At 42.6% G+C, this 26,724-nt stretch overlaps 1 protein-coding gene across 1 annotated transcript in view; it reads left to right on the forward strand.

Annotated features, from left to right (window-relative positions):
- The window catches only part of Pde1c (phosphodiesterase 1C), a 446,197-nt gene that overhangs the window by 107,401 nt on the left and 312,072 nt on the right, over window positions 1–26,724 (forward strand). Inside the window, exon 3 of the mRNA XM_038319212.1 lies at window positions 2,742–2,913. Within this exon, the coding sequence (XP_038175140.1) occupies window positions 2,742–2,913 (172 nt within the window). The remainder of the gene's footprint in view (window positions 1–2,741; window positions 2,914–26,724) is intronic.

Here is a 26,724-nt window from a genome sequence, read left to right on the forward strand (position 1 = left end):
GTTCCTAATGTGCTCTTGACTGATGTAAAAGCAGTTTGGATGGACATTCCGTGGGGATTATCATGGATGGCGCTTGTCATTAAGTGAGCTGTTTGCTGTCATGGGTGTTGGTTCAGGGAGCCTTGTGAGGTGCTTTCTCTCAGATGGGTGACATTCTTTTGACCTTCATGCATGCTTCAGACATAGCAAGCCAGCATTTCTGCTGTGGTGGGCTGCAGTGGCTGGGTCTTCAAGAAGTTAAATTTGGCCCTGTGCATACATGCCTATTCTCTGCTTTCATGTTTCATGCATGGGCATAGCTGGTGTTGCCCCAGACTTGTCTCTGCATATTGCTCCTGCTCCATCAAGAGCCTTTGTTCAATTAGCGAGGCATTCCCTCTGCATGGGCGGAGCATTAAAAGCTAAGCTACCTCAGTCTCTTGGACCAAAAATAAAACATTTTCTTCTGGGAAGAGCATAAGCAGAGTACGTCAGCAGTCATTGTGTAAATGCCCTGCTCTCAGAAGAAATAAATGAGGAAAATCTAGATTTCCTCAATGAAGTTTTTTATGATTTAATCATTTACTTTTAGTTTCATGATAATTTTAGTTTTCAAATAGTTTTAAATTTGCAGAAAGAACCCAACCTAGTTTCTTCTACTATTAGCCTCTTACATTCGTATGAAATATATTTCTTAAAAACAGCAAATCAGTATTGACACATTATTATTTGCGGAAGTCCAAGTAATGTTCAGATTATTTTGGCTTTTGCATAGTATTATATATTAAGCTCCAAGATCCCATTTGGGGCACAACGTTACATCTTGCAGCTTAGTTATGGCTCTTAGACTTCTTTTGGCAATGACAGTTTCTTAGTTTCCTATATTTATATTCTATATAACTATGATAGTTTTAAAGAGTATTGGGTATTTTGTAAAAGCCTCCTCAACTCAAATGTCCGATGTTTACCCTATTTCTGCTGTCTGAGGGGCCAACCTCCAGCAGCTCAGGGCTTTGATAGGAATCTTGGAATCAGCCAGGCTAAACTTTTCTATGGGGGGATTAGGGAAAAAGGCACTCACAAACTTTCTTGATGGTTTCCTTCTTTATTCTCTCTCCCTCCCCCCCCCACTCTCTGTTTTCCACAGCCTTTATCCCCCAACAGAATCTTCCAGGCAGTACAAGAGTCAGTTGCATTCCATTTTTAAGTCAATGATTATAGGTAAAAGCATGTTCTTCATCTCCCTCACAGGATTAAACATTTTATGTATTACAGGTGAAAAACAAATTATCCCAAGAGCCCACATACATTCATACCATAGCAACTTGTTAGAGATTGACCATGTGGCAAGCAAGGTGTTTTTGTCAGGTCTTTTACTAGAAGGCTGCATTTTAAGTTATAAAGGAAGGGTCAATTACTTATTACTTATATTGAAAGGTAATCGTATAAGGGATCTTAAAGAAATCACAAACCTAAACTTTTATATATGAAAAAGAATCAGTCAGCTTTATTTTAAATCTTTAGGGTACATATCCATTCATTAATAGTTTTTTTTAATCAGGAGATTGAGAACAGAAATGGGTATAAGGAATTAATCATCACCTTTGGTCATCAACTAAACCTAGTTAGGAGAGAATTTATCTAAATCTCTGTCCTATGAATGAATTCAAGATTCGACAGTTGAGGTAGACTCCTGCTTTCCAGAGAGGCCCAAAAGCAAGCAGCTCACCTAGCTTGGCTCCTCATGTTTCCCAAGAAGTCCTTGTAGTTTCTCTTGCCTCTCTTTATAAACTTTTCTCCACCTGGCTCCTCCCTACTACTTCCTGTCAGTTAGTAGCCTCTGGACCACAGATAAATTTTATTTATTCAAACACATCTTTGCATCATTAAGCCAATGTTCCAGTGCATAAACAAAAGTAACACACCTTAAAATAATATTCTACAACAATCCAAGGCAAGAAAGGTTGGTTGTTATATTTTTCTCTCAAAGGCAGGTTGAACAACAGCCTGAGTACACAGTAAATCAGTGTTAAGTGGCTTCAAGGTGTATTATTAATTCTATGAGATCCAACAAAATGTTCTCTTTAATGTAAGAGCTATTTTTATCATAATGTATTGTCATACATTGCCATGTTGATGCTGACCTTGAGCTCTTGGCTAATCCAGCTCTACATTTGCAGCATCACTTCTATCTGATGCTTGCCTTTCACACTTAGCTCACGTCTGACATGTTTGCAGACTAAGCTGTCAGTCAATAAACATTCAAAATAGTCTTACTCAAACTTTGATGTTGTGGAGCATCGACCACCTTGATGGTGAGTTGTAGTCCCTAGAAATGGCTGCTCTTGGGAGGGGTATTTCCTTAGAACTGTGTGTCAATACTTGGTCTCAGGCAAGTTGAGTTCATAGAGGAGGCTTGTGTTTGGACATCCTTGTGTTCTCTAACACGATAGTACTATCGTTGAATAGACATCTTCATGGATACACTGGGTACTACCTAACATGTGGAGCTGATCCCTCTGTACTGAGACAGGATATCCATGATGCTCAGCTATTATTTAGAGCTAGCCTTTCTTCTGCATATAAATAAAAAGATTCCTGATTTATCTACAGATTCCCTGCCAGGTATCTTATGGAGCCCTTTGATGTAGGTAGTGATGAGAAATGTTTAAATCTTCTGCTCTGCCTTTGCATATCCCGAGTGGGGATGAAGGCGACACCATTATCTGTGATTCACTTGTACATTTCTCTTTCATTCTTAGGGTCTAAATCTCAGAACTGTCTGTGGAACTCCCTCATTGATGGGCTCACTGGGAATGTCAAGGAGAAGCCGCGGCCAACAATTGTTCAGGACACCCGACCCCCGGAGGAAATCCTGGCAGATGAGTTGCCACAACTGGATAGCCCAGAAGCTTTGGTGAAGACGTCCTTCAGGTTTGGTGGATGAGAATCCAGTTTGTTCCTTCTTAATGGTTTTGAAAGCTGTTCAGTCCATTTGGATGCCTACTCCGGGGGCAGCAAAGGACTGTTTCTCTGTGCTGTATAAATTAGCGTCGATGAAGGATTGTTGGAATGCCAGTTGGACTTTCAGGTAGATTTCCCAAATGCTGTGGCTCATTTCTGTTGGTAGTTAACTGCTATTGGCCTTCCAGTGCTGAGACGCAGCACTCTGTGGTGTCGGTAGCTTGAATTGAGTTAATGATGATTTTGCCTCAAAAGACAATGATGCATCCAGATAGATGCCCAGGGATACAGCATGTGGTGGGAGTCGTTCAGCCCCACGCCTTTTCTGTTTCTTGCTTGGGGGAGGTTCCTACCTGTGAGAGACGTAAGTGCTATCACTGAGAAGATGAAATGCAATCTTGTGTTGTTCCCCAGATGCCTGGCTGCTCTGCTCCTGTTCCCTTAGCCTGGCGTCTCCCTGGAAAGGTCTCTTTCACTTTCTTTTAACTGCATGCTCCATTTCCATTACAACTCTATCTCTTATCGCCTCATCCATTTTAATAAACGTTCTTCTGGGTATGAATGTGTTATGAAAGAGGGATTTATTTTTTTATGAATGGGCCTTGAAATATTCAGTGTTACTAGTGTCAGAAATTGAGATTTCATAATTCTTCCAGCTTCCTTCCCCCACTCCTTCCTTTGTGTTAGAGTAACTTTTCTGGTCGCACTTTTCTTGTCACCGTAAACTGTCCTACTCTTCAAATAGCTAGTGGGACATAAAAACTTCACTTCAGGCAACTCTTAGACTCCATGAAATGTTTTTAAAAGCCTCTGTCTTTTGCGCAGAGGTAGTGTGTGTAATGGCTTAGTTAAAGCCGTTTCATTGTGTGCAGGTTCTTATGTAGACTGAATTATAGATGAATCTGAGCAGAAGTGTGAATAGAGGCTTTGTTTGGATTTCTTGATGCAACATGACGGCTGCACCGGGGAGACAAGGACTGCGGGCAAACGAGTTTTCTTATTCCCATCAAGGGCTTGGTTATTGCATCCTGAGGTTTTGACTGAAATAGAAGCTCTCCCTGTGAGCCTGCATTTCTCTGCAAATGACAGCAGTAAAGAGCAGAGTGTTGATTAGCTCTCTTTGCTTATGTGGCCTTGCCTTGGAGGTCTGTCTGCTCATATACAATATATCTATAACCACTTACTCCATCTCAAACCAGGCTCGTTGCCTTCTCTTATTACCAGCTGAAGGGCTACTCTCACAGAAGGGCTGCTTGATCTGGTGTGTCTGTCCTCGTCACCCATTCTTCTTGTAGTTGCCTTGAGCTTTTAAGTAGAAAGTGCATGTTGGTTGATGGTTCTTGTGATTGCTAGTTGTAGCCTGTGCCAATGTCTTCATTCCTGAAAGAGATTAATGATAAATTATTAAGGTGGGACTTCTTTCTGGTACTTGGTGAAACTTGGCACAGTAGGGAGGGACTAGAGGATACAATATTTCACCTTTGTATCAGTGGAGGCTAGAAACCCACTGGCATTAGCCAATCATTTACTGGTGCCCTGGTGCTATTCTGCAACAGTTCTTCAAAAGATGCTGGACTGCTGTGACAGTGTTAAATGGAATACACTCCCGTGTGCAATTGTTACCCCTGGGTATCAGGATCAGTTTTGAGATTTTTTTTGTACATAAATTTTCAAGCATCCTCAAAATACTCAGCTTAGTAATTAAGCGGTATCAGGTTATCCTGTTGATAATGACATTTTCTTAAAAACGCCTTTTGAATTTCAAAGAAAGGAAGGAACTCTAGATGAACTTTAAAGAATGTTTGTAGGAGCATTCACACCTGGAAACCTGAGACTCGTTGATTCATAATGTCTGCGATCTAGGTGAAAATGTGGCTTATATTCACATAGTCATTTGTTTGTTTTTACATCCCACCCAAAGTGTCCCCTCCCTCCTCTTCTCCCAGTCTCTCTCCATCTTCCATCTCCCCCCCTTCCACTCCTCCTTCTGTTTCTCTTCAGAAAACAATGGGCCTCCTCTGGTTATCAGTCAGCCGTGGTATATCAAATTGCAGTGAGACTAGGCACCTCGTCTTCTATTAAGGCTGGGTGAGACAACCAGGTTGGAGGAATAGGTCCCAAAAGCAGGCAACAGAGTCAGAGACATCCCCTGCTCTTAAGAGTCTCACAAGAAGACCAAGCTACACAACTGTAACATACATGCAGAGGGCCTAGGTCAGTACCATACAGTCTACTGATTGTCCGTTTAGTCTCTGTGGGCCCCTATATCCCCATAGTTTTAAACCTTATGGAAATGCACACGGTTGGGAGTTTTCACCTGGGTTCTGGATGCTCTTGTTTGCTGAAAAGGAGCACAGATGCCCAGGAACTGTCAACACCTGTCCTCCCAAGAACTCCAGTGTCATTACTGTTGAGTGCTTCAGGATAAGTGACAGCTTTGATTGCTCCTTTTGGAATCCAGATCCATTAAGTATGGTTACCAGCCCTTATTATCAAACAAGATCCAGACTGCAATGGCAAAGAGCCTAATGTTCAAGCCCTCAGGACGTTCTTGGGGCTCTTTAACTTCTCACAGGTGCCCCTTGCTTGCTGACAGTAGTATGTGTCAACTCTAATCCAGCTCTATTTTCCATCTCCTGCCAGAAAGGAGTATTAGGTTATGTATGATGCCCATGAAGTTATTAGCTGACATCACCAAACCCAAGTATCCTCTTCCCAGTGCTTTTATTGTCCTTTGCTGTCTGTCATTCAGCCGCATTTGGCAACATGGACATTTTCGCAGGCATGTTCAAATAAAGTGGATACTTAAAGGGAAGGGGCCAGTGGTTTACATCCGCCTTCCTCCAAGCTTTTCTAGCTCTTTCCAAGCAGGTGGAGACAAACACACACAAGCCACCCCCATGGCTTAGTATTTGCATAATATGTTCATTCAAATACTTCTTTCTAGACCAAAAGGTTGGTATAGTGTAAAGTCAAATTCTATATGCCATTCCCAGAGACAGGATGAGTTTATACATTTATGAATAGTAGGAATTTTTTTTCAGAAAAGTTTTGAAAGTCCATATGTTTTGGTCTCTCCCAGGCTTGCTGTTATAATAACAAATATGCTCATACTGTCATGTATGACCTTGGTGTAGAGGAAACAAAATACAGAATTGATGTTCCAAAGGATTTCCTAGTAGACTTGAGTAGGAGACATTAAGCCACATCAAGTAGAATGACTAAGGAAGCTCTGTCTCCCCAAATACCCCAAAGATAATTAGCTTGTCAACCAGGCCTGTTAGAGATAAGCAATATTTAGGCTGCTAGGATGTAAATGTTCAAGCTGGGTTGACTAGCTATGAGGCTCCATCCTAACAAGAGGGGACACCCTTGACTTACAGCCAGCCATTAGACCCATTTCTCTGTCAGAGAACAGGCCTGTATTAGGCAACTCAAGGGGGCAGTGCAGGGCGACAAACATACTAAATCTTGGCCCGCCGTAAAGCCCCTGGTGCTCTTCTTCTGAGGCATAATTCAGCCAGGTGGACAAGATGATCCTGGGTAACAACTAACTGAAAAAGGACAAGACTGGAATATTTAAAATCAGTTCTGGCAGCACCTTTTCTGTGTAAGTTTCCTATCTGCCTAAGTGGCCAGGGTTGCATGTGTACAATCACAAGCCTAACGTGTATGTAAGTTAGTGAGCTCTTTGAAATCTTCCCCTTGACACTGGCTCCCCTTTGAGCATCAGCAAGAGCCAGATGGTGCCATTATTGAAGAGTTTCTCCCTTATTTTTTCTGAGTGTGCAGAGTGAATATTTCTGCTTTAAGTCTGTAATCCAAAAGATGCTGCTTGCTTGTGGTGTTTTGAATGAGATTAGACCCAATGGCTCATTTATTTGAATACTTGGTCCTCAGTGGGTAGAACTATTTGGGAAAGTTTATGAAATGTGGCCTTGTTGGAGGAGGTGTGGCTTTGTTGGAGGAGGTGTGGCTTTGTTGGAGGAGGTGTGGCTTTGTTGGAGGTGGTGTCTCCTTGCTAAAGGAGGTGTGTCATTGGGGATAGATTTTGAGGTTTAAAAAGACTTCCCATTCTTGGAGTCTCTCTGTCTAAATGTCGTGGATCAATGCATAAGCTCTCATCTTTCTCTTCATTCCACCAGCATGGACTCTCACCCTTGAATCCATAGGTCAAATTAAATGCTCTCTTTTGTAAGTTGCCTTGGTTATGGTTTTTATCACTGCAGTAGAAAACTAACTGTTGAAGAGAAGAAACTATCCCAGAGAGGTGGGGCCTATGATTTGCACTGAATTCAAATACAGACCAGTAGGAATGCTTGCTTGGGAGTTGGCTATCACTAATGGCAGTAGCCAGGAAGAAGATCCTATTTCGGGTTCTATTGATTATAAATCCTTGCCATCTTATCTCGAATAACTAGATCATTGAAAGCATGCCCATAAATGCTATCCACTTTCAAGACAAGTTCCTAGATCTACCACTTCGAGTTTGTCCTGCAAACAGCCTGGGACCGCCTCTGAAGGCCAGTGTGATCAGTTAGCAGTAATTGACAACGTGTGTCATTAAAAGTGAGACATTGACATTCAGACTTAGAACGTAACATTCTGGAAAATGAATGGACCATCCTTCCTCTCTCTAGGCTATACATGGCTAACTGAGATGTGCAAATACCATCTCAGGTCTAAATCTATCTCCTGGCACCTTCCTCTTGTCCTTCCCTGCTGGATGCTGAAGGGCAGAGGCTCAGTGTCTTGGGGCTGACAGTTCAGTGTAGTCTTGTGAAGGAAGTTCCAGGGATTGAAGAGAAGCAGTTTTCTGTCTTGTTCAAATCCATGTCCTAGGTGTCTCTGGTAAGTACGATGGTTTAGTTCTTACTTGTGCTATAGTCTTCATCATTTCAAAACGGACAATGCCGGGTACCTAATTAGGTTTAGTGTTGAGCATATCTGATTTGGATTTTAGTTCCAATTCTCTTAATAATGGCAGATTCATCTCTTCCAACCTCTGATTCCTGTCCTTTGGCTTTTTTTCTTTCCCTTCAGGTAGTATATTTGCAAAATAAAAATAGAACAGAATTTGATATATAATCTTAAATTATTGAATCAAGTCACTTAAAACACCCATTCCATATGTATTTTTTGGTATGGTGAACCTCATTGTCTTAACCATAACAATTAAAGATGGACTAGAGTAGCTGCCTTGATAGCTTAAGATGCTTTGGCTGGGCATTGCAAATACCTGGAGGGCTTGTTAAACTGGGCTTACCCCACAGGGCGGAGTGAACTAGAGTCCAACGTGTACTTCAGGATGCTGATGCCAGTGTCTGGGGACACCCTCTTCAGAACTATAGAACAAGATGGGAATTGATTGCCTTTTGAATTTGGAAATAGCTCACTTTCCTAATTTGGCCTTAGGTTTTGATTTCTGCTCTGGGGAAAGAGAAACTCACTTTCCAGGGTTGTTGTGAGAACTTCAGTAAGCACACAAGGGAGACAAACTGTGTGCAGTATCTAATGTGTACTCAGGAAGCCCTATTCCTGCTTCTTCTCAGTATTTCCTGGACCCCTTGCATGCCCTTGAGTGTACAGCATATGTGGTAATGGATCAAAGTTGAGACTGTGGCTTTAGCTTTGGATTACTGTGGGCCATGAAAGTCTAGTGAGCATTCAACAGGAGAAGTCTGCCTTCAAAACCCAGACCTCTTGAAAAGAAGAAAGGAGGAATAAGAAACACAGTACTCCCCTGGGAGCTGCCTGAGATCCTGTCTTCCTGGTTCCTCATGTCCTCTCCTTTTGAGTCTGATGCTCTGCCCAAGCTGTTTGTCGAGAATGGAGAATAGATAGACCCTGGGGCTAATAGGCTAAGTCTAGAGAATCTGGATACGAATAAATTTCTCACTCCCTGCCACTAGAGGACCCAAAAGAACAGGAAAACATCCCTGGGGAGAGCCTGATCTGTCCCCTGCCTGCTGCTGGGCAGTCACTTGCTCATCTAAGGCTCTCAAGCCTTAACAAGGTGAGTATCTTATCCAGGCTGCACAGGTCAAGACCCTGAGAGATCAAACCACATGAGTCAGGTTTTCAGTAGGTGGCAGAGATAAGGAACTGAAATCTCTACCCCTGGCTTGGGTCAAGGCCTCTCTGTTATTTCCTGTGGCCACCACAGCACCTTGACATTCAAGTCCCTGGAGCTGTTGTGAATGAGGGCAATGGGATTGGTTGTACTAGTCTGAGTGTGTCTTTGAATATATACTTCGCCATCCCAAATGTGCTGTAACACAGACCCTACCCTGATCCATCACTATTCTTTTGGTTTCTACGTATGCTTTCAACCCACCTTCTCCATTGGATAGAAGTCTTTTCAGGCGCTGTCCCTCAAACTTTATGTCTAGAAGGATTCTTTGTGGTGTTTTGTTAAATGAACACCCTGACGTGGCTGCTGGGTCTCAGTTCCCTGCAAGCTCCAGGAGATGGGGCCCTCTGAGGATGATCTCTTCAGTGGTAAGGACTGAGATATGGCAAGAGTTTGCGGAGTGCGGGTTTTAACCCGAGTAGAATCCTTTTATCCCATTTCCTTGTTTTTTTTTTTTTTTTGAATGGAAACACAAGCTTCTGAGCTTCCTGGTAGGATTAAGTGGGTTAAAGAGGCTAACAGTCTCCAATTCTGTCCTTCCTGGAGTTCCAAGCTCTGTTAAAGATTAGATTGAGTCTTTATACCCAGGCTTTTTCTTCGGTTACTGGATCCTGGGGATATGAACGCAGTGGGTGCTTATGAGTACTGAACACTGACCCACACTGTGGGCTGCAGTGGATGTCCTGAAGCCATGCGGTGTGCCAGTCATCTCAGTTACTTACCTTGAATTGTGTGACTTCTTGTGTGGGCCGAGTTACCAGGTTTTGATGGCTTTGCTTTTTGAAGAGGAGCACACTACCTTCCCAGAGGCACCAAAGGCTTGATGCGCTTCTCTTCCCACTCAGAATGGATGTATTTGTGTTCTGACAATTACTTCTTAGAATATATATATTTTCCCAAGAGCAGAGCCCCATGGAGCTACACTTCAGCCTGGGAGGAGCTTAAGGCCTTGTCAGATGCCATTGGCTGGTTGTGTTTTTCATGCTGCATTAATTCACTGAGCCCCTCGTTTTGACATTTGGCAGTCATTTCTCCACTAGAAACTCCGGCCAAGAAGTCAGTTTCTGACTTGATTACTTTCAGGAAACATGCAGCCTGGTTGATGGTGGGCATAGCATGTGGCTGAGTTCCTGGGCCTTCCCACCCCACCCCGGGATGAGTCATGGGTTAGTGTGCCCAGTTTGTTCATGGGAAGTTTGGCTGCACAGATTGCTCTATCATACTGTGTTGGCTATGTATAGAGACTTCCGGGACATTTACTTCGCTGATTTAATTTTGCCTTCAAGGAATTCCAATGTTTCCTCTGGCCTTCCCTAATCAGAAGGGTCTTCCTCAACTTTGTCAAGAGGGAATAGAAAAGAATGAACTTGAGGGTTTTAAAACATTTTTATTCATCTATAAAATTTTTCTTAGGTTAGCGTGCAGAATAGTGGGTTTCATTAGTACTTCTTTGCATATAGATTGCTATACTTTGTTCTCAGTTTGTTCTCTCGCTACTGTTGTCCCGTCTTCTAGCTTGTTCCCTTGCCCCCCACTGGTTCCTCCTCCTTCTGCCTCCAGTTAGTATATTTCATTACTGTCTCCATTTCTCACGTCCTTTAAGATATATCCACCCTTTTACTTTTATGACCTGTGCACGTGCGCGCGCGCGCACACACACACACACACACACACACACAGATATGTACACATATACACAAAGAGAATTTTAGGTCTAGGTTTTCCATGGGAAAGTCTAAAGGTGGGAGAAGTTTTGATAGTGATGTTGGTTTCCTGAGAAGGCATCATTTAGGCCTCCTTTTTCTAAGGACAATGTCAGAGGTTGGTTTTCTAGCTAGAAGTTGGAAAAGTGTGGGTAAAGCCATCTCTCTCCCCTTATTTGTAGTAAGAGGCCGCTTGTTTGTTCCCGGCTGCCCAGACCTGAAATAATCACTCAGAAACTATATCATTTGAATCATTGCTTGGCCAATAGCTTAGGCATATTTTTAGCTAGCTCTCATATCTTGAACTAACCCATCTCCATTTATCTGTTTATCACCACGTGGCTGTGGCTTACCGGGTAAAGTTCCATCCTCAGCATCTGTCTCCAGTAGGGCTCCATGGCTTCTCCCTGACTCTGCCTTCTTCCTCCAGCATTCAGTTCCATCTTCCCCGTCTAGCTCTATTCTGCGCTATCACAGGCCTGTCTCTGAGACTCACTTACTCTAGAGTGTGTGTTCTTCCTCAAACCAGTGTACGTTCTTTTTGAATTGTAGAAATGGAGCTAATTTATGGGGTAGCCCCCCTCATCTTTTATGTTTGTTCTTTGGCTTATCTTCCTCCCATGCTGTAAGAAGGATTGTATAATTTTAGGCTCTGGGAGTATAAACTCACTTCCTCCCTGACATCAGGGAACTTCCTGGTCAAGAGAGAAGATAGTGACATCCTGCAGATGGTGGAAGCCTTCAACACAGACCTGCTTCTCAATGCTCAGCTGGCCAAAGCTCAACCCCAGGTTCCATTCTTGCAAAACCTTTTTGATGTCATCAATTAAAGGATAAAACATTGATTCTTGCTTGTTTGAGTGGGATGAGACTCAGTTTAGAGAAATTATTCTCTATACTTCATTATCACAGTGTGAGAGAGGCCTGTGTAGCAAGGTTACAGCTTTGTTAGCGCCCCAGAATGTGCAGAAAGCGTTGCTTTCAGGGGTTCATTTTGGTTGACCTGACCTTTCTCTAGAGTCCCTTACTTTACTGGGTACCAAGGGGGAGCCCTACATTTGAAGCCTCGGTGAGGTTCATGTTTGGAGATTGTTTCCTCCCTTGTGATCTAGTTACCGCCCTCTTCATTCCCACTTTTTACCCGCCCCTTACTTTGAGATGAGGTCTTGCTAAGCTGTGGTCTGTAGTAAGTTAAATCAGCAGTCAGCTTCAGTCTGTTTGGAGACTCACTATGTTGACCTCTAGTTTCTGACCTCTTGCTTCAGTTTTGTGAGTGCCAGGACTATAGGTGTGTACTAGCATATCCGATTAGCCTTACATAAAATGCTCAAGTGTTTTGGGCTCCACTAGAGAGTCTGGTTGTAATTCTCCTATGGTTCAAGACCAAATGGTCTTCCTTCTTCCTGCCGCCCCTCAGACAGAAGCTGTGGCTCTGTCTTTATACTTCTCCCATGTTACTGCTTTTGCTTTTCAGCACCAGGCCTGGGGCTAAGTCACAATGGTGGATGGTAAGCATACAGGTTGGCCTAATGATTTGGGACCCTGTCTCTGAAAATATCTCAAAAATACCATATACTAGTGTTAGCACCTTCTTGCATTTGTGTGTGTGTGTGTGTGTGTGTGTGTATGAGTGTGTATGTGTGTGTGTTAAAATTAAGATTTCTTAATTAAGATAACAAACCTCTTTAAATCTGTTCCTCTGATAATGAAAATGTGGCTCTCACTTGACTGGCTGGCTATTGAACTCTGTCTTCTGTATCAGGAGACCTGGCCATGTTTTTAACCTTGTAATACTACAGCCAAATGCTTTATGTAGTGGAAATGTTGGTTTCCACTTCCAGCATTGTGGCGAGCTCTGACTAGCTAGAAGAAAGAAGCATGTTCCCTCTTAGGGTCTTTCTGCAGCAATTGCACTTTTCCCCATTCATGTGCTCAGGGTCTCCTCCATGATAGCATACTGTACTCAGCACAGGTGCTTCGCCCAGTGAACTAGACTGGTGTCAGTGTGTGCCCTACTCTCCCAGCCTCGTGTAGATCTGTGAACAGGTTGGAATTGCTCTTAAAAGACCTATGAATTCCACTCTGGATTATGGTTGTCAAAAAGAGGGGAGCAAGACAAATAGTATGGACCAGAATCAGGAGGCAGGAAAATAGGTTGAAGGAGCTGTTTGATTTGTGTCTAAGGTTTATGAAAGGGTGGCCTGGAAAGTTTAGAGACAGCTAAAGGGAAGGCCAGAGGTTATCAGAACCTTGTGTAGGGAAAGAGTACGGAGAGCAGAGGAATCCCTGGGTGAACAAAGTCTTGAATGAGTGTCTACTGTCGACTTGGGCAAAGTCATGTCAAGGGCCTCCATTTCCTCAGCCATATGGGAATGGAAAGCCTTCACTAGGTCGGGCTCCGAGAGATGGTGGAGCCTTCCTTGAGGGTCTAAGTAGGAACAACTGACCAGTGTATATAAAAATTAGCAGCTATAGCTTTCTCCTCCCAAATGCTTACAGCCTGAGTGTGCTTGCCTGTAGACACCTTTTACCAAGACCAACTAATCTCTTCACCAGTACTGTGTATGATAACATGGAGGTTCTCGATTGTTTTGTGAGTTGTTTGGGCTCCATCATAGTGAGCATAGTCCACCTGACTCTGACTTTTCTGTGTCTGTGGGTCTGCTGTGTTTCCAGTGTCAACAGTCCTTTTTGATTTTCTTGCCAACCCTAGTCAGGGTTTCAGGATCAAGCTTTGAGGGATGTAGCAACAGACTTTCAGTTTTATTCTATGGACAGAAATCTTTGTTGTTTTTGATGTTACTGGGGAGGCAGAAAGGAGACTATGTAATTTTCCTAGGTTACAGACTTAGGAATTAAATTTATCCTATGCATGTAGCCTCAAAATAAAGGTGTCCTAGGCAGGAATGGAACTACAGAATGGCCCCAGGGTCTGGTTACCTGTGGGCTCTGGTCACCTGTGGGTTCTGGTCACCTGTGGGCTCTCTGGTAACTGAAGGAGAGGTGGAAACAGATTTGGGTAGAGACCAGTGAAAATATGTTTCCCTCCAGGATTGGGGCATAGCCCATATTTTGAATCCTCCTAAACACAGTGGTAGTTAATAGTCATTGATTAGGCCTCCCTACAGCTTAGCCTGCTATGGTTCCCTGCCTATTGATTGTTGGTTGTTAAGTGTGACAGGAGTGAATTTGCAGGGCTGAATCATCACCAGGCTTCAGGAGTGCAGGGGTGGGTGCAGGAGCACTGTAGTTTGCAGCAGAACTGCAGACACACATGTGCATTTAGAAGCACTAGGTTCGCGTAGTAAAGACCAAGGACTTGAAGGCAGACGTTACGTAAACATTTCCAAACAGTGAGCTGTGTACTTTCAAAAGGCACAAAGAAGAAGGTGTGACTCAGAGAGCCAACTTGGCCAAGGACCTGAGATTATAAGTATGGATTAATTCATTGTTCCCATTTAATGAAAAAGAGCTCAGGTTTTGAATAAGAACAATATGTGTGGGGTTGTGAATTTTAATTATTTAATTATGCATTTGTATAATGTTTTCAAAAATTGAATTTACTTTTAAACAATGTGCACATGCATACGACACAGACTGACTACTCTCAACCCCATCTCCCTGCCACCTTGCTCGCTCCCTTCCTCTCTCATGTTTGACTGTCGCTTTTTTTTAAATGACCCACTGAGGTTGATTGGGGCTGTCTGTGTGACCATGGGTTTGGAACTATTTGCCGGAGTCTTGTGGGGTCAGCAGTGAGCACACACGGTAAGACGTATTTCCTGACCCCCCTTCTGCAGTGTTCCCTGAGCCTTAGAGAGGGCTGTATACATGTGTTGTGCAGGCCTGGGCCCACAATCACTGCCTGTTCTCTGAATCTTGTAGCCGTGAATTGCTTCATTCACCACCGTACTTTGTAGGTCAAGGCTTCTTTGACTAAGGCTAGGAGCTATGGGCATAAACATAGTTATTTATAAGGCAGTTTGCTGCTTTGTCAATTTAGTTCAATGTCAGAACTCTGCTTGGGTCAACAGCCTCCCCAGACTTGAGCTGCTGGTCTGGCTTATATTGCTAAGCATAGGTCATTCTTTCTTCAACCTCCCCCATGGAATATCTCTCAAATCCAATCAGAGAGCAGTGGGTTAACCCTACCACAATCAAGTCGCTATTGTTCAGGTGGTCATATCTTGCTTGGAAGGCTTGATTGCTTGTTCATAGAGTTCACTCCTTGAACGGACGAGACTGATGGTGCCTTTTCTCTGCCAGACAGCTTGGAAGGAGTTCCTAGCTTAGTGCCAGTCTGCTTTCTGGGTAGCTTACAGCCAAGATGTGTGGTGCCCTCCTTAATATGATCTCATCCTCTAGTGATGGTGGGAAGCCAAGAGGATTGACAGGAGCTTGCATTGTGTGTGCCCCACTCGGGCTTGTATTCCCTGGGTTGCCGAGTTTCCCAGGATGGTGTGTAATCTAGTGATAAAATTTAACTGTGGGTCAACCTGTGGATAAGAAATGCTTCTGTATTTGTTTATCAAAAATCTGTTTTGGCAACGTTTAAAATTATATGAATACCATAAGATTGATGATATCAGCTGTTGTCTGTGTTCCACTTGGAGCCACCGTTTATCATTCCGAGTTTGTTTTAGACCCGTCATCTTCTGTATGTCTTTCTTTGGTTCCTGAACCATTTGACTCTAGGCTGTAGACAGTATGACTTTTTGGCTTTAACTACCTCTTCAGTCCCAGCACTCGGGAGGCAGAGGCAGGCGGATCTCTGTGAGTTCGAGGCCAGCCTGGTCTACAAGAGCTAGTTCCAGGACAGGCTCTAAAAAAGCTGCAGAGAAACCCTGTCTCGAAAAACCAAAAAAAAAAAAACTACCTCTTCAGAAGAAATCTTGCATCCTAGAGGAAAATTCTCTAATCAGAAACCTCATTATTGTTCCTTATAATCAGTCCATATTAATCTTACCCAATACCCCAGTGATGTCTTTTAAAGCAATCTTGCTCTCCTTTATTCAGGCTCTCTTCTGAGTGTGTTCATCACTGGGTCTCTTTAGAGAATCCTTACAACGATTGCTCATCTCTCCTTTGTCTCTCACAACACTGACATTTTAATAATTTACTTATTATTTTAATTGTGTGTGTGTGTGTGTGTGTGTGTGTGTGAATAGGTATAGGTGAGAACAGGTGGTTGTGAGCCACTTGATATTGGTGCTGGTAACTAAACTCAGATCAGAACTGAACTCTGGAAAGAGCAGCAAGTGCTCTTGACTGCTGAATTCCATGACATTGACATTTTGAAGCAACGTAGCTATATGTTCTTGTCCAGAATGTTCCTCAGGTTGGGTTTGTCTGGTCATGAGCATCCCTTTCATCAGGAATACTACATATGTGATGCTGTGTGTTTGTTAGCACAGCAGCTGGGAGGAAATAATTCTTTGTCCTGTTACTCATAACATTGAACTTCACTTGTCTGATTAAGGCATCTTCACTGCTGTACATAACCTTCTCTCATTCATAACTAAATTATCTTTGAGGAAGTATTTTGAGACTTTTTCTCAATAAAACTATACAAGGGTTCTAGCATTGATGGGTTCTATTGGAGTCAGTGTTGATTTCTGCCACTATCTATTCATTCTTAAGCATTAGAGGACATTTGGCTGCATTTCCAAAGTTCCCATTTCATTCTTCTCCTCTTCGGTTTTTTTTTTTTTTTTGTGTCAATATAGACTCTGGCTCTTTCTTTTCTCATTGTTTGGTATATTTATTCTTCCTGGAGTCCAGGTGGCTATTTATAAAGTCTGTAGTTACTACGCAGAGGGAGGCAAATGTCTCTGAAGAGTGTGAGTACCATGTGTAGCTTTGGTCAGTGTGGGTACCCATGTTGAGTGTACCACATGTGGCTTTGGTGAGTGTGGGTACCCATGTTGAGTGTGAGTACCACATGTGGCTTTGGTGAGTGTGGGTACCTTTGTTGAGTGTGGGTACTATGTGTGACTTTGATAAGTATCACATATACAGAAGAATATCCCACATCATCTTCCCTTTTCTAAGAACTTCAGAAAAACCCTATCAACTACTCAGAGACTATCTGCAATTGTACCAGACAGTAATCTTGAAATTTAACTATCATTTTAGTTTTTACAGGTTCCTATAGAAAAAACATCACCCTAATAATGGCTGGAAGTAATTAATAGAAAACAACATCTCATCTCCCAATAAAGTTTGTTCTCAGGATTAGGGACATTATTAGGGGTTGATTATAAGTGGTTATAGGGTTGGCAGTGGAAATGAAGTAAGTTCAGAAATCTCTCTTTAAAAAGGGGAATGGAGCCGGGCGGTGGTGGCGCACGCCTTTAATCCCAGCACTTGGGAGGCAGAGGCAGGCGAATCTCTGTGAGTTCGAGGCCAACCTGGGCTACAAGAGCTAGTTCCGGGACAGTCTCCAAAAGCTACAGAAGAAACCCTGTCTCGAAAAACCAAAAAAAAAAAAGGGGGGGGGGAATGGATGGGGTGAGATAGTAGGTAGATTAGTATGAGCTTATTCACATTAATATTAATAGTGAGTAATAGTGAGATCACTTATGAGCTATTATTTATAGACAATTTACATTGGTATAGATTCTTGTATATTGATACAAATTCAAATTATATTTGTTATATTGAATATGCCCCTATGTCTGTTTATAATATTTGTTCAACTATGCAAAAGTTATTTTCTCATATTGTATGCATGCATGTTTCTACCCATGCTTAAGATATTTTGTATATATTAGCTGGGCAGTAGTGACACATGCCTTTAATCCCAGTCCTTGGGAGGCAGAGGCAAGCAGATCTCTGTGATTTCAAGGCCAGCCTGGTCTATGAGAGCTAGTTCCAAGACAGGTTTCAAAACTACAGAGAAACCCTGTCTCAAAGAAAGATATTTTGTATATTGATGCAATTTTAGGATATATTTTTCATATTGAGCTATATGTTTCTACCTCTGATCAAGATACTTATATATTGGTTACATTTTGAGGTCATTGTCCTCATTTAATCACATATGTTTAAAGATTGTTTAAGTTTTTAATATGAAGCCTTAGTCTTTAAGCTATATAGGTATTAAGAGTTACAGCTCAATAGTCATCCATATTTTTCATACTTATAGTTAGACTAATCAGGTTCTTTAAATGCATAGAGATTGTATTCTGCATGGATAGGCAATCTGCAAACACTTCAAAGAACTGTAGAATATGACATTTAAATAACTTAGGATTTTGTTGCTGCGAGACATAATTGCCCTGGCAGCACCAATTTAGTCCCAAGAGAATGTTGGACACCAAAGACACTCTACTTGGAACATGTTTTCTTCTTGGCAAAACTGGCCTTTGGGCAAAGAACTGCCCCTTACTTAACCACTGACAAAATGCATGGTGTTCAGCCTGGACAAGCAGGATACAAGAAAGAAGATCAAATCCTGCCAAGGCAGGGTAAGATGCTTTTGAAAAATTTCCCGCCTCTGGAAATGGTCTGTCAGTTACTCTAGGCCTTAGCCAAAGTTGGTTGCTCGAACATTGCAAATGAGACTTTGGGTGACTGCCCAGGTAGCCAGTTTTCCCTGTCATTTGTTGCACATTTTGGAAGTTGCTTGATTGCACTTCCTGCTTAATCAAGTAATAGTATTTCCCTTCTTGGGTCTTTGGTGGGACTGAAGACTAGATAATCGTGGTTACTTTTCTCTCATGACTTAGCCAAGTTATTTCTAATACAAGATTTAGACTCCTTAGGATAGGAGAATAATTGAAACATTTATCACATGTTTCTTGCTTGATGTTGTTTATGCTGGTTGTAATTCTAATTTTTATTGTATATAATTTTGTATTAGGCTTAGCACTCTCTTATTTAAACAAAAGGGGGAGGTGCTGTAGGAGAATCCTTTAACCAGTAGCCTTTAAGTTACTCACCTTCTTTGGTGAGGCCTCTTATGCTATAAATGCGTAAAGCATGCTCCTCTCTCTTCTGGCTACTGGATTCCCCATTTGAGCAGAGGACTGTGATCTGTGAGCCTACCCTTAAGCATTTTTCTACTTGTTTGATATGTTGTGATCAGCTTTTTAGACTTAATAACTTCCTTTAATAGGCAACAGGAACAAAGACATTTATTTCTCATGCTACTAACCCATTGATCTTGGATTCAAAGCCAGGTAGTCTGGCTCTAGAATTATGCTTCACACTGCTTCACACCAGAGATCACACTGCCTTCCTGGTGGTCGATGTTATGGCTTTGTGGTTGCCGTAAGCCAGATCTTCAACTGGGGATCCTGCTCCAGCCTTCCTCCTCAGAGCCCCATTTAATGCTGGCTACCGGGATCAGTCTGTTTGCCTTGTTTTCTATAATTTCTGAGAGCCCAGTTTCACTATAGCACTGGTGACAGTGAGCTTTGAGCCTCAGTCCCTTCCTGTCCAGCATCCCCTGGCTTTTAGCTTAGGGATACAAACTCAGCTGTGGGATGGCAGAGTTAGTGAGTCCTCAAGATGCGCTGCCCCCAGCAGTGGGTTCCTGTCTCCTCCCCGTGGACCTCTCCTGCATTACCTTCTGGCCAGAGCCCTTTCTCTGAAATGCTGAGACTCGACTGGTCACATTGTGAAACATAGTGACACAGTAGAAGAGGGTGGTTATAATCACTTCAATAAAAGGCTACAAAATAACATTTGGCATGGTGCCTCATTTCCACTAATTGAAATTTGCTGTTAATTGGCTAAAGTTTGGCTTTTCAAGGTGTTCATTTGTGTATTTGTGTGTGTGTGTGTGTGTGTGTGTGTGTGTGAGAGAGAGAGAGAGAGAGAGAGAGAGAGAGAGAGAGAGAGAGAGAGAGAGAGAGAGAGAGAGAGAGAGAGAGAACCTTTAGGAGTTAGCAGACCAAATAAATTGCTACCAATCTGAACTGCATCCTCCACATCACTAGCAGTTACCAGGGAATGCAATTCTGTCTTTTCCCTCATAGAAACCCTGCCTTTGACTTCACTTTATTGCATCTATCCTTCAGATTTATTTTCTTCCTTCTGTTCTTAACCCAAGCACAACAAGCCCACAAGTATTTCAACCAGCACACTGCTGGAACCCATCCTGTGCACGTTACAAGATTCCTTGCTCCATCTGCTACATGGCAGGGCTGAGGCTTGTACCAGGTTCTCCCTCGGCCTTCTCTGGCTTTCCTTTCTCCTGTGCGGTGTGCTCTGATGTTACAAGGCAACACCCTTTGAAGGACCACAAAAGCCTTTCCTGTACATGACCACCAGAAACAGACCCTGCTGCCTGCTTCTCCTCACAGGGCGCAGTATATATCTGGGGCAGGTGTCTGGGCTTTTGGAAAGGTCACAGAATGGCGCTCCCACCTCTTGAGATGCCATATGCCCATACCATTTTAGATATCTGAAGTGTTACCAAATGTCCCTTATGTCACCTTTCGCCAAAAGCCAATTAAACAGAATGCAGGCAAATCATGTTTTCTTTTGGGAATGTGCTATGTGGATGTTGTCAGCAGCCTGTGAGACGCTGTTGTTACAGTTTAATGGCTGCTGTATCTCGTCATTCTGTGGGTAAGCTGACTAGTAGAATGGCTCCGCAAGTCTTTTGTTTACATATTTCAAAATGGTACTTTGTTTTAAAACAATATTCTAACCTTTGTAGAACATTTGGTAAACTGAGAAAATGTCTTGCATAAGACCTTTGTTGTCATTCCGGCCTCATTCCCAAAGTTTTACTGTTTATGCCTATTCTCATAATTATGATATGAAGACATTGGATCCAAATATTTTACTGAAAATTTTATCTTAAGTATCCTTTCATGTTGCAATGTGTGTGTGTGTATTTGTGTGTGTGTATGTGTGTGTGTTTATGTGTTTTTAATTTCCTTAGTCACTACTGTTGGACATTTAGTTTATTCTGAAATTTTCATTCCATTATGCTATGGTAAAAATATTTGCACATATAGATAATGTAATGCAGCATCCTTAGGGTAGATAATAGAAATATTGAATTGAAGGGTGCTTGGCTTCCAAGAGGAACAGTGATTCATAAACAACCATATTATCCCAAACAAAACCTCCCTCTGTGATACCACAAGGTCAGAGCGTAGCCCTCTCAGGAGGACTGAGTTGTGCTCCTTGGGTTTTGAAGGCCAGTACTTAACTTCTACTGCTGGAGTGGACTGTCTTATGATTTTTTTTGGGGGGGGGGGGGTAGGCTACTGTTTTACTAAAGCAGACAGCATCTATGCCGGTCTTGTGTGTGCCTTTTGTTGGCATGCTTAATTTTTGCTTTGTTCCTGGTAGGAATCAGTGTCATTCCTCCTTTACATTACAGTCAAACAAGGTTTAGAAGCATCACATGACCTGCCCAAGGGCACCCAGTGAAGAAGCCACAGAGGTTGGGTATGGTGAAACATGCTTTTAAACCTGTCTCTAGGGAGCTCGATGCAGTTGGATCTCTGTGAGGTCCACTTAGGAGTCTAGCCTCTTCTTCTAGGAGAGTTCTAGGCCAGCCAAGTTTATATAGTAAGACCCTGTCTCAAAATTAATTAATCAATGAAATAAATAAGTTGCATAACCAAGGGTGAAATCTCCATCATGTGCCTTCAAGCTTCTGTTGCTTCTGCTCCAGCACACTCCCTTCTGGGAAGCAGACCAAGAGTTAGGACCCTGTTATATGTCACCAAGTGTACATCTTAATTGCTCCCAGTAGTTATTGTGCATAAGCTAGAAACAAGCAGTTCTTACACCGAAGACCTGGATGGCTTTCGTTGCAAATAGGGAGCACGAAAATAAAACTGGAAACACTATGGCTCTATTGGTCAGAAGCCTACAGTTTTAATCCTGCCTTAGCTATGTTTATGATGTATAAATTGGGTGATTCAGACTTGATGGAGTTTGTGAATGGGGCAGTAATATTTTTTTCAGAATTATTGTGAAAATGAAATGAAAGGAGCTAGAAGGAAGTGCTACTAAATGGAAGGCACTATTGTGAAGTTAATTGTAATGGTATACTAATTCAGTTATAATTACAACGATAAGCATACTGATAATGCCCACAGAACCAGAACCTAAATGATCAGTGATTATCATTATAAACTATTTTTGAAATACATTTTAAATATAACTAATAAGCAGACGTGGAGACGCATTTCTTTAATGTCAGCATGGGCACTGCTTCAATGAAGTCCTTGTCTCTGATTCTCTCATTTTCTTTTTGGAGCATGTAGGCAAGGGAGACAGTGAGTGGGAGAAGGGCTGAGGATGGATGTTCTGGAAGCTGTTGGCTAAACCTAGGCTGTTGTTCTTTACTCAATAAGCAGTACCGCCCAGGCAATGCCTCTGTAATTAGCCCCTTTGCATCCACCCTCTCCAGCTCTCTACTTCACTCTGGTCCTTGGCATCCCCACTTTCCTGCTGCAACAGCCTCCTCACTGCCCTTTCTGCCTCGAGAATTTCGTTGTCCAGTCAGACTACATGTCATTACCCTGGGTGATCTTTATTTTTTAAAAACCATCAGTGACTCCCATCACCTGAAACATCTGTTACCAACAGAGGCAGTGTGGAAGTGAAATAATTTGTTACTACTAATAATTAGAGAGCAGAAGTCTGTGAATAATTTATTCTCTTTTTGTTTTACTCTTTAAAACCCAATTAGAGCGATGCTCACTGTGCTCATTGCTGCCAAGTGTGGGAGGTAGGGATAGACAGTGGTGAATAGCCCTGTATAAGCCCATCTATGGTGTCATTCATCAGTTATAGTGCAGGGAAAGCTCTTGAGAACCAGGAGCCAGAAGAATGAAACCCGTGCTTTTTGGAGCATCATTTAAAGGGATGAAGGATCTAGTGCCTAGTTTGCTTCCATCATTCTATCCTACCCTCTATCCCTTCTCCCAATTCCAGCCCATACTACTTTCTCAGACATTCATTTCCTACCCAGAATTAACCCTTCCTATATGTTGACAACAGTCTAACTTCCTATTGCAGAAGTATGGTTCACTTATTTCCAGCCCACAGGATTCAGATGAGCTTGGCTCCAGCCCCTTCTCTTGGATGGAGTCCTGCATCCCATGATGTAGAAGTACCAGATTCTGCCAGTCATGGTGCCTGGTTGCAGATGGGCAGGCACTTTCAGCTGAGCCAATCAGATACAGCCGTAGTTTTTCAGGAATGAAAGTACTGTGTATTTAATAAGGTGCCAAGTGGGTAAGGTGTACACCTGGTGTGGCTGGGGCTCTGTTACACTCTTGGAAAACCCTATCAAGTACGTAACATAGAAGAAAGGAGTGGCAGAAGACAGATGGGCACAAAGTCTTGATGCCATCATTTGACTCCAGGGATTCACTTGAAGTTACAGCTTGGTTTTCTCTTACTTAAGGAAGTGTGGGTTCATTCTCTTATCACTTTGAACCAAGACCTCTGACTATTACAAGCTCTTCATGTCTACATGTTTATGTTTACAGTATAGAATATTCATCTCTGTTTCTCAACTCAGAAGTTTTTATTTATTGTCATAAGCCCTGGTGAGATATCTAGTACCTTTACATCCTTTCTGGGCAAAATACCTCTCCCCTCTCTGTTCCTATAGCCCAGAGTCACAAAGCTCATCATACTGTGTCTTACAGTTTGGACAACAATTTCAGATTCCTCCTCTTCCTTTTCTTCTAGTTTCTTTTAGAAAGGGTCTCACATGCAGCTCTGGCTAGACTTGAACTTCCTATAGAGACCAAGGTGTCCTTGGGCTCAGAGATCCACCTGCTTCTACCTCGCAAGTTCTGGGAGCAAAGGGGTGCTGGCCACCATGGCCAGCTGCTTTCTTATTTAGATATATAGACCTAACATGCTGCACAGTTTCTGTGATAGACAATAAATATTGATTGTTGGTAGAAGTTTCCTGTCCCAACTGCCTAGTTCCAAATAACAACTCTGAGACTTATATTAATTATAAATGCTTGACCAAATGCTCAGGCTTATTATTACCTAACTCTTACATATAAGTTAACCCACATTTCTTATCTATGCTTTGTCACATGGCTCAAGGCTTGTTACCTCATTTTCTACATATCCCCCTCCCTCAGCTTCCTTGGTGGCTGACTGGTGTCTGCCTGACTCTGCCCATCCTCTTCCCATCATTCTCAGTTTGGCTTTCCTGCTTATACTTTCTGCCTGATTACCAACCAGCCAAGATTTCATTAATATAATTTGAGTGACAAATCTTTAGAGCGTGCAAAGGGAGTACTCCACAGCAACTCATTGTTTCAACTTGGTAGAAAAGGGGAAGTGATAAAAGAGATGAAGATAAAAATGAAAAAAATGAACGTTTTGCTCTTTAAATGTGTCATAAGCTTGGACATTGGGTAAAGGAAGACGGGAACAACTCATTGAATAACACATTAAACCTATTTAATCTTTTCCTGGGAACTGTTTATGCTTTACAGCTGCAAAACATACAGTAGTCCCTAGACAGAAAGAATTTAGCACAATTGCATGAGAGTGGCAGGAAGATGCCTCAAGCCATGACTGCTTCTGAGTCATACCAAGCATGGTCAGTGATAGAGCATCTCACAGAGGAGACAGAGTGTCAGCCTCTGTAGCATCTCTCAGCTTGCTGCCCTGCCTGCCATTCTCTAGGTCAGGACATCTGCAAGATTGCCTCATTGTACCTCTAGGGTTCCTCCACTCGTCCTGTATGTCAGGGTAGAATGACTCTGAAGGTCAGCTCTGACCCCCACCCTTTCCTACAAACCATTGGTACCCAAGATTTGCCAGTTTGCTTTTCACTTAAAATTTTTATTAGTTAAACTCATCCTTTGACAATTTCATGCATGTCCATAGTGCATTCTTATTGCTGCCACCCTGTAGTCTCCTATTTCCTTTCCACTTATCTGCTTCCCCTCTTACTTATTAATCTCTTCCCTGCCTTCTTATCTTTTGTTTTTGTTTGGGTCCTCTGGGTGACTATGGAATTAGAGGTTTTTATTGGAGCCTGGTGAGTTCACCAGAGGGTGTAAAACTGAAGACAGAGTGACTACACATCTCTAGACTCTGTCACTATACAACTGGAGACAGTAGCTCCCTGTCTCCTAGAGTCTGTTAGTAGCTGGACCGTCAGAAATAATTAAGGCCCTATGAGTTCTTTCCTCATCCATGACTTAACTGACAGGGCCAGTCCAGTAAAGTCCCTGTGGAAGCAGCGACAGATGCTATGAATTATGATTGTCGTGTCTGTCTGTCACGTCTAAAGGATAGGATTCCTCAACCCTTATCTTGTCTCCCTGCCCTGACATTCCTTCCTAGCTCCTCTTCTCCAATGTTTCCCCTGCTTTAGAGCGAATGGTATAAATGACACGTTTAGGGCTGAAGCCTCAACTGTTACTTATTCTCAGCCATGCATCCCTGCATTCACCATTGTTTACCATCAAGAGAGACTTATAGGTAGGGCTGAAAGTAGCCTTTGTCTATGGGTATAAAGACAGGTATTTAGAAGGCATTTTGATGCCATGTCTCCCAAGGTATGTTTTTAAAGTCTCACTTATGAGGATCTGGAAAAGCCCAAGACGCATGCCACAAGAGTGAGCCCATCACTGACACTGCCTGGAATAACAGGACCCAGAGGCTAGACAGCCCAGAGACCTAGGATAGAACTAAACATGACTGCAAAACAATGTCAATGTAATGATGCCTAACGGCATTGTGCTGTACTCATAGCCTAGCCCAGTGGTCATCAGAGAGGCTTCATCTAGCAACTGGGGGAAGCAGATGCAGACCCTCAGCTAAACATCAGGCCGAGCTCAGGGAATCTTGCTGACTAGAGAGAAGAAGGGTGGCGGGAGCCAGAGGGGCCAAGGATATCACAAGAAACCTTACAGAATCAACTAACTGGAGCTCAAAGCTCGCAGAGACTGAACTGACAACAAGGGAGCCTGCATAGGGCTGATTTAGGCCCTCTGCATATATGGGATAGTTTGTACCTTGGTCTTCTTGTGGGACTTCCAATCGTAGGAGCAGGACTATCTCTGACTCTCCTTTGTTGGCTTTTGGGACCCTATTCCTCACAATGAGTCACCTTGCCCAGCCTTAATACATGGGGAAATACTTAGTCTTACTGCACTTGATATACTATGCTTTGTTGATATCCATAAGAGGCCTGTTTTTTTTTTCTAAAGAGAAAGGAGGAGGAGTGATGGGGTGGGTGGAGAGGGGAGGTGAGGGAGAGGGGTTAGGAAAAGAGGAGGGAGGGGAAACAGCAGTCAGGATTTTACATATATATATATATATATATATATATGTATATATATATGTGATAGCTTAGCAGTTAAATGAACTTGCTGATCTTCCAGAACCTGCATTTGGTTCCTAGCACCCATGTTAGGCAGCTTATAACCACTTGTAAGTCCAGTTCCAGAGGTTCTGAGTTTTTCTTCTAGACTCTAAGGGCAGACAGACAGACAGACAGTCAGACACACACACACACATGCATGCATGTACACACAAACATGCATGCAGGCACACATGCATGTGTGCACACACACACAAACACTCACAAACACACACAAATAGAAATAAAGTAAGTCTTTAAAACAGTTTTCCTGTAGGAGTCTCTCTGCTCTAGCCTGGACATTCTTTGTACTCTTTCTTTCCCCTCCTTCCCCCACCCCCACACCTCCCATCTGCCTCCCTCCATCCTCCCTTTTTCTGTTTCTGCTCAGAAAGTGGCAGGCCTCCCAAGGGTATTAACAAAGTATGGCATATCAAGTTGAGGTAGGACTAAGCCTCCCATTCTAGTTCCATCTATTTGCCTGCAAATTTCATGCTGTCATTTTTTTTTACCCGCTGAGTAATACTCCATTTTGTAACTATATCACATTTTCTTTGTCTGTTTTTCAGTTGAGGGGGATCTAGATTGTTTCCAGCTTCTAGCCTGGATAGTTCTTT

The sequence above is a fragment of the Arvicola amphibius genome, chromosome 2 (assembly GCF_903992535.2).
Source record: "Arvicola amphibius chromosome 2, mArvAmp1.2, whole genome shotgun sequence".
In the NCBI taxonomy this organism is placed as follows: Eukaryota; Metazoa; Chordata; class Mammalia; order Rodentia; family Cricetidae; genus Arvicola; species Arvicola amphibius.